Raw genomic sequence first — 8,162 nt, forward strand, 5'->3', positions numbered from 1 at the left:
CGTCTCAGTTACCCTGGAGATGTCTCAGGCGCAAAAGGGTACTAAATGTCTGATCAGCTTTTGTGGCTGGACCAGGTTTTATTTTTGACAGTACTAATTCTAACATCTCGTTAGCTTTCTTTTTTGAGATAAACTAAGATATGAATACCATTTTAACCTCATTTGACAAAGCACTTTATATGTGTGGACTCAATTCTTCTAAGTACAAGTGTATAGATATATTTAAATAGAATACACCTACTTAACCCTAAAATATGCAGCATAAACGCTAGAGGTAGGAAAAGCAGAAAGCAAGTACAGACTTTCGTATTCTCAAGACGTTAGACCGAATTATCAATTGTTGTTGACTGATTATAAATTGAATATTCGATTTTCCAAAACTAGACATTGTACTTCCAAAATTAGCAACGCTCCCAAACTTTATAGAGAATTGTTCTATGTTCTTAACAAACACATGCAGCAGATGTCTAATATTAAATCTGTAGAGTCACCATAAAGTATGTGTGACAAACTGGCAGCTCATTTTATCGAAATAAACAATAAAATAGGGTTTGGTACAAGTACAAGTAAAGAAGTGACCATTTACACCATGCCATCATGTTCTACACAATGCAACGCAATGAGGAACAATGAAGGTTCTCTGAGCAAGGCAGGTCTGCGATCCCCTCTGTCAAACAATCAGAGTCACCCAGTGATCACTGCCTGGCTAAATTCATGAAACATTTATTTCACCTTTTTTGTCCAACTTAGTTTTTCTGTTCAACTAATCTTTCACACAATGCCAGGTAATCGACCTTTTCGAAACAGCCATAGAAAATATTCTGTAGAAATAAACCCTCTTCGCCCTCTGATGATGTATATAGGTATTTTCCTATCTTTTTACTTCCCTTCTTGGCAAACATAGTGGAGTTCTTGGCCTTTCAGCAGGTTAATATATTTGTGGAAGGCAAAAAGCTACTCAGTCCATTTCAAGTGAGGTTCCGTCACGGCCACAGTGCTGAACCACCTGTCACTTTAGTTCTGGAAGACATCATATCGCAGAGTTTTGCTCAACTTCTATGTGATACCTAGGATCATACCATCTTTTTGGATTTGGTTAAAAATCCTTGGTTTGAAGAGTCAGTGTGAGAAATTGGGTTGTTGGTTAAATGGGTAGTGGCCCATGCTCAAGCAACAGCCAAAATCGCCTTCAGATTGCTTGGCACAAAAGCAGTCAGGCTTAACTTAAAGGTAATGTGTAAAGTATTTATGTGCATACAAAAAATTGAGTGAAAACACAACACAAGAAATATCCCACACCAATTTAGAAAAATAGAGTTCATTTTAAATCATTATTTGCCACCAAAACAACATATATTCAATCAGTAGAACTGAAGGTTTGAATTTTAAAAGTTTAAGGTAACAACTGCGGGGATTTAGTCGCACAAGACAGGGTCTCAGACAATAAATATGGCTGAACATCTCTTCCAATGAATGCTGTGTATCTCATCTCAATTTGATGGTAAACATCGTTTACCATGAAACCCGGAACCCGTATGCCATTACAACGTGGTTTTTACAACGACCGCATTGTAACAACGCATGCCATTACTCCACAAGCTGGAACAACAACTTGCTCTAGGGGTCAGAAGGTGTTGGATTTCAAATCAGACACTTTTCCTACTGTTGCACAGACTGGAGTTGGAATAGTAAATTATTCTATTCCAACATCCAGCGCCCCTTAGAGCAAGCTGTTGTTCCGACTTGCGGAGAAATGCCATGCATTGTTACAACACGGTTGTGGTATCGACCGTGTTGTAATGGCATGCAGTAAAAAGAAGTGGGGTAACAAGGCATATTCCAATCTGATGGCAATATTACATTTTGCATTGAGTTCCTGAGTATGCAGTGTATCACATTAATTTATGAGTGTAAAAACAATATTGGTACATTCATGCAGTCAACAGTAATATATGTAAGCTATTTTTACAGATTCGGGTAAGTGATAACATCCAGTCTTCATGAGCTGTGACACACTGGAACCCTGTGGTGATGTGGGTGTGATCATGTACTGAGCACACCTATTTTACAAATTTATGGGGTAAAATTTTTGAACCAATTGGGAAGTATCAGCAATCACAATTTTGAGGGATCAAGCAGAGAACCAGGTGACCCATAGGGCTGAGCAAAACTGGCTTAAACATTTTGACTAACGGATATAGGAGTTGATAGCCACTCCTTACACATCCCATTTTTTTTTTACATGCCAGAGGTATCCCAAGCATAAATTCAAAGGGGTCCACCTGCTGGATATCTTAGCTATCCATCAGATTTCACAAGAATTCACAGTGTTTACACCAACACGCTCCCTTTAAAAGATAGTTTTGAACCCGCCTGGTAATGTTAGATATGACAGGGGAGGAATCAATGATGAAGCATGCCACACATTTGTGTGATTAGGAGTCATTTTTACACTCGCTGTGGGGAATAGGTCCTACATCAGGTAATTTTGAAATAAATCTCATATAGTCAATGTCAGAAGGATGGATAGCCAAGTCAACCCTTGGATGAAAATCGGTTTCCTCTGGGTGCAGAGTGGCACAGTAACACAAAACAACTGTTTTTGGGCAAAAAAAATATGCTCTTAAAGATATACTGAAAAACTATAAGTCAAGAAAGTGTAGGCACCAAACAGATGCACAGATATAAAACTGTTTCACTGAGCTGCTGCTTATTTGGGTGTATTTTATTAACACATCTTCATTTATGCTTGTGTTACTGTTTTCAGTCTAGATTGGCAACACTGAAGGAAGCTATGGCTAACCAGAGCACTGTGACGAGTTTTATCTTCGAGGGATTCTCCAGTAACCGTGGGTTGCAAAGTGGACTTTTTGTGGTATTTCTGATGGACTACTTATTAACACTGGCTGGCAATTTTGCCATAGTCATTGTCGTTCAGGTGGATTTCCAACTCAACAAGCCCATGTACTTCCTTCTCAGCAACCTCTCTTTTCTGGATATTTGTTATACAACATCTACTATTCCCAACATGTTGAGTGGTCTATTCCAGGAAATTAAAAGAATATCCTTCATTGGCTGTTTCCTCCAGTTCTATTTCATGTTTTCTTTGGGCACAACAGAGTATTTCCTTCTCACACTTATGGGGTATGACAGATGCTTAGCAATATGCAAACCTTTGCACTACCACAAACTCATGAGCAGCAGAGTATGTCGGCAATTAACAGTGTCCTGCTGGGTGGTTGGATTCCTCTGGGTAGTAACCCCTATAACTCTAATATCACAGCTGCCATTTTGTGGCCCAAATATTATCAACCATTTTCTTTGTGATAGAGGTCCCCTTATTATCCTCTCTTGTAAACGTGATTATATCACAGAGGTCACCTTCTTTACATTTGGTACAGTACTGAACGTCTGCACCTTCCTGTTCATCTTAGTAACCTACATTTATATCATAAATACAATTCTCAAGATACCATCTGCTGTGGGGCGCAGGAAAGCTTTCTCCACCTGTGCCTCCCACCTCATTGTAGTGTCATTATTCTTTGGGTCTGTAATGTTTATGTACATGAGGCCTTCAGGGAAGAATTCACTGTCACAGGATAAAGTTGTGGCCCTGCTTTATACTGTGGTAATACCCCTATTAAACCCCCTAATATATACCCTTCGCAATAAAGAGGTTAAAGAAGCACTGACCAAGGTGTTGACCAAGGTATTGAAAAATCAATAGTCATAATCGGCCTGCAGACTTAAATACTGGCAAGCTGAGTAAATGTGAGCCATAACAATCCTTCATGGGACACATTGTTTGTGAAGTAATGGATTTATGTGCCAAAAACACAAAATCAGATAATACAAGCTACAATAGATAGACCGAATATGTGTGTATTGTCTCTCATGCATTGGCATTAGAAACGTTTTATGATATTCTCAACAATTGCAGCTTTATTGGATTGATTTAATTAAAGGTGTTAAAGACAGGTGCTACTTCTTCCTTAATGGGTATGTTGATAAAGAGTGCCTTAGCATATGGGTGGGCAATACCCCCTGATCTCACATAGAAATCACCCTGGCACATTATGTTATCTACTTTGTTATTGTTGTTTTCCTTCTTTTATGTATTTAATTCTACAACTAAAATATAGGGTATTATTATTATCGCTCTTCTTGGCTGGATTGTGTATGACTCTTTGAAAGTACACTCATAGGTTGCTGATTATTACTAAAATGATGATGATTAGTTTAAAAAAAAAACAGGTCTGTGCACCAGCTACGGGGGTGAAACACGTGCTGGCCAGTCCATTTGTAACAAAGAATCATCAACAACGCATTTCAAATCTATTTTTGAGTAATTTTCATCACTACAAGTACCAACCACTGGAGACTCTCCATAATAGAACTCTTGACATTGTCTTATACTGTCTACCTAAATGGATTACTTTACCTTTATTGGATTGGCCTTAATGTCAACCTTGTTAATTCTAATATTGGTGAAAGGGAAATCCATTAACTTTGCACGGATGTGTAAGGGATACTGTTTATTTTTGCTGCAATGTTCAGTACCAAATGTTAAATGCTTGTTAGTGTAACATATTTTGGTAGGTGTACAGGGATGTCCAGGTGATGCAGGGCCTTGTAGATAGATTCCACGTGTTAATTTACTGACTCACATAACTGTGAGATATGAGACATGTCATTGCAAGAAAGGCAGCTTGGTTTAGTGCTTGAGATGACTGGAGAAGTCCAGTCAACATGGTGTCGCCAGTCTAAGCAATTAATGACTACGTCATGAGCAGCAATGTAGGCTAATTCGGTGTCAGGAGGTGTTTCATTTTCTGCAGTTTATCTAGGGTTAAGTTTAAATATTGGCTAGCTTACTGATGTGATGTAAGAGTACAAGAGTGCTGTTAATGGTGATACCCAATGATTTCACAGAGAATACATAAAATGGGTGTAACTAATCAGATCTGAGTTTGCTCAGGAATGGTGTGTCTAATTTGATAGACTCGGGGGCGATAAGGGCCATTTCTGTTTTTGAGGATTTAACAGGAGAAAATTATTTGACAGATGCATGATTTGATGATATATGATGGCTAATGTCTAATTGTGTGTCATCTGCAACAACAATAAGGTGATGGAATGCTTGAATTAATCTCAGCGCCTGGTAATAACCTAGTCCGCACTACTCTCCCACCCTGCCATTATTTGTCCACCATTCCATTCTAGACAGAGTTCCACCTTATGCAAGTCAGTACAAAATCTACTCCTCAGGCGAAAAGTCTGTACTGAACTGCTATGTCATGACTTCGCCAGAAGGGACCACAAGCACCCCAGACTAGTTTTACCATACTTGGTGCTTGTCAGTAGGTTGTAGCTTGAGTCCTATGACACAGTAGGGACAGGTCCCAAGTCTGGGCAAACCCATCAAACAAGAGGCATAAACTGCAATATGAACTAGGTGGTGGATGTATTCCTTAAATTAACCTCAGCCACTGACAATTGCTCAGGCCATAATACAATCCATTATTTTTCACCCTTCATGACACTCTAGGCGAAGTCCCAGATTATGCAAATCATTAACAACCCTGCACCTCATTGTAACAGAATTGTATGCCATCAGAATACTGGTGTATAGGGATTTTAGAATCCTTGTCCAGAGAGAGGTTCTCAGTAGAGACAGAATAATGATGATGCTAGAATAAACGTTTTGGGGCACCACAGTTCTCTTCTGTGTTAGATGTTCATTAGTTGAAATCACTGTTAGTGATACATGAAAATCTAGTACATGGCGTCACAGCGGTTCCTGCCAGATTGACGGATGGCTTCATCAACATGAAAGAGCTGTATGATAAACCTTCAATACAAAATCCCAAAGTGGGATTTTCTTTTTGAAAAAAACCAAAAAAATTACCCCATAACCATAGGAGATTCCTCCCATTGCGTGCCGGTCATTTACACATGTTCACTGTCTCGTACCGCCATGCTTTGCTTGACAGTGAGAACAGTGAAAGCTGCCCATTCTACCACCCACGCCAACTCTTGTGTGCATTCCAATAGCCAAGCCTCGAAAGTACTTTACTCTGTTGAGCCATCGAAGGTGTATGTCAGCAGTGGAGATGAAGTAGTCTCCAGCACAGAAATACTAAAGGTATTTTATCACGCTTGAAAAATGAACAATTACCTTTAAAAATGTTATGTTATGTTATGTTACATTTCTTTTGTATAGCGCGCAGCGACTCAAAAAGAGTATCCTGGCGCTTTCACAGCGAGACCTACAGAGAATAACACAACACGACAATAAAAACAGAGAAGGGATAAAATAGACAGAAAAGAAAGCCTATAAAGTAAACAACCAAGTCTTAAGACCTTTCCTGAAAGCCAGCAGGCTAGTGGCGCCACGAAGTGTCAGCGGCAGGGCGTTCCACAGCTGGGGGGCACGCAACCCGAAGGAGCGACCCCCAATGCGGCAAAATCAGTTTGAGAACTCGTAAATTTGTTTTAAAAATTACCACTTGCACTTGATTCTGAGCCCAGGCTCAGCAGGTGTACGCTGCATGTAAGAGCTGGTCACCGAGCACACACCATCTTGGTTAGCGCTCTAGTTGCTCTAAGAGAGGAGGTTACCCTCCCTACTTAAATTGATGCGAACGCGAGCGTGCAGCGGATGCGCGCAGCGGGTGCGCTGCCTGAGCGCCAAAGCGCACCAAAAGCAAGCCCGTCTGCGCCCCGCCGCGCACCGGCCGAGCACAGTGCCAGGCATGTTGCCGGTTTGGGACTCTATACTAAAGGGAATACCAACTACCGATATACGATGGAACAGCTCCTGTCGATAGGTGAGCGAGGGGGGGCAGCCCTTAAGTATATAACACTGAGAGAATTGAGAATAGTCCCTGAGAAAAGAGAAGTAGATAACCTTAAATGTGATCTAATTAATGTTAGATCCCTGGTGAAACATCACCAGGAGACATATCTCCTGTTAGAGTTGTATAACTTGGTCTTGTATTGTTGACGGAAACATGGACACGCCCTGACTCAGATGTCGAGGTGGGGCTGGCATGTCAACTAGGCTACAAAGCTTTCCATAAGCCATGGCTCAATGGAAGAAGAGGGGGGTTAGGAGTTATTTTTAAGGATAAATGGAATTTTGCTTCAATAGATTTGGATGAAGCTGAGGGTATTGAACTTTTGGGGTTTTCCCTTAAGGATGTTAAAGGGCATTTGCTTACTGGCATAGTATGTTATTGACCCCCAGGCCCAGTTAGCCCTCAGCAACAAACACTAATTGACATTTTGTATCATATGCCACTCACTCACTCGAGAATGATTATTCCGGGAGATTATAATCTATGGTCAAACAGGTACCTAGGCCCAGCTTTGAAAGATCTACTTAAATCTTGTGAAAACCTAGATCTGCAACAACTGGTGATAGAATCAACACACCAGGGAGGCCATATACTAGATTCATCTTTTTCTGAAAAAAAAGTTGCAGAAGTGGAAAATATACTACCTCTATGTTGTACTGATAATTTTATCATCCAGTTTTTGGTATCAAACCTCAGAATGCATAAAAATACTGCTATCATGGGAAATAACCAACGAGGAAGGGAATGGAATACATTGTTAAGAATAAAAAAGAATTCACCTGTATTTACTGAGAAAGAATCATTCGATGCTACTAAGTCGGTGGACGAAAACTATCTGAAATTCTGTGACCCGATAAGCAAATCTCTCTATCAGATGATGCCAAGGAAAGAACTAAAAAATATGTCTAAGTCATCGGCCCCCTGGTATAATGAGGAGCTAAAAAAGCTAAAGAAAGGCTGCAAATAAGCAAAAAGAAAGTGTAGGAAATGTTATGAGGAGGAGGATAAAATAGCCTTGAGGGCAGCACTGGGCAACTATAACGGGACAATCGCCTAGGCAAAAGCAGAGTATGACGCTAATACTATTCTATAGGCGACTAATAGTGCTAGAAGCATATTTGAAATAGTGAGTGACCTCTTTAAACCCGACTGTATAAAAAACATGATCACTGCGACCCAAGACCCATGTGATGGCTTGGCGGTCTTCTTTGAGGAGAAGATTGCTAAAATTTTCAGTGGTCTGGAAATGAACAAGGAGGATAAGACAGATGATGGCATTAGAGCGTCCAAGATGATGCTACT

At 40.3% G+C, this 8,162-nt stretch overlaps 1 protein-coding gene across 1 annotated transcript; it reads left to right on the forward strand.

Annotated features, from left to right (window-relative positions):
- Window positions 1–2,794: 2,794 nt before the first annotated feature.
- Window positions 2,795–3,727, forward strand: LOC144753791 (olfactory receptor 11G2-like). The gene has a single exon (XM_078641366.1). The coding sequence runs from the start codon at window positions 2,795–2,797 to the stop codon at window positions 3,725–3,727; it is 933 nt and encodes a 310-aa protein (XP_078497492.1).
- The last annotated feature ends 4,435 nt before the right edge of the window (window positions 3,728–8,162 follow it).

This window comes from Lissotriton helveticus, chromosome 5_1 (genome assembly GCF_964261635.1).
Source record: "Lissotriton helveticus chromosome 5_1, aLisHel1.1, whole genome shotgun sequence".
NCBI classification, from domain to species: Eukaryota; Metazoa; Chordata; class Amphibia; order Caudata; family Salamandridae; genus Lissotriton; species Lissotriton helveticus.

Excerpts from the sequence above, each read along its gene's own strand:
- LOC144753791 (XM_078641366.1), top strand. The coding sequence starts at position 2,795 with ATGGCTAACCAGAGCACTGTGACGAGTTTTATCTTCGAGGGATTCTCC.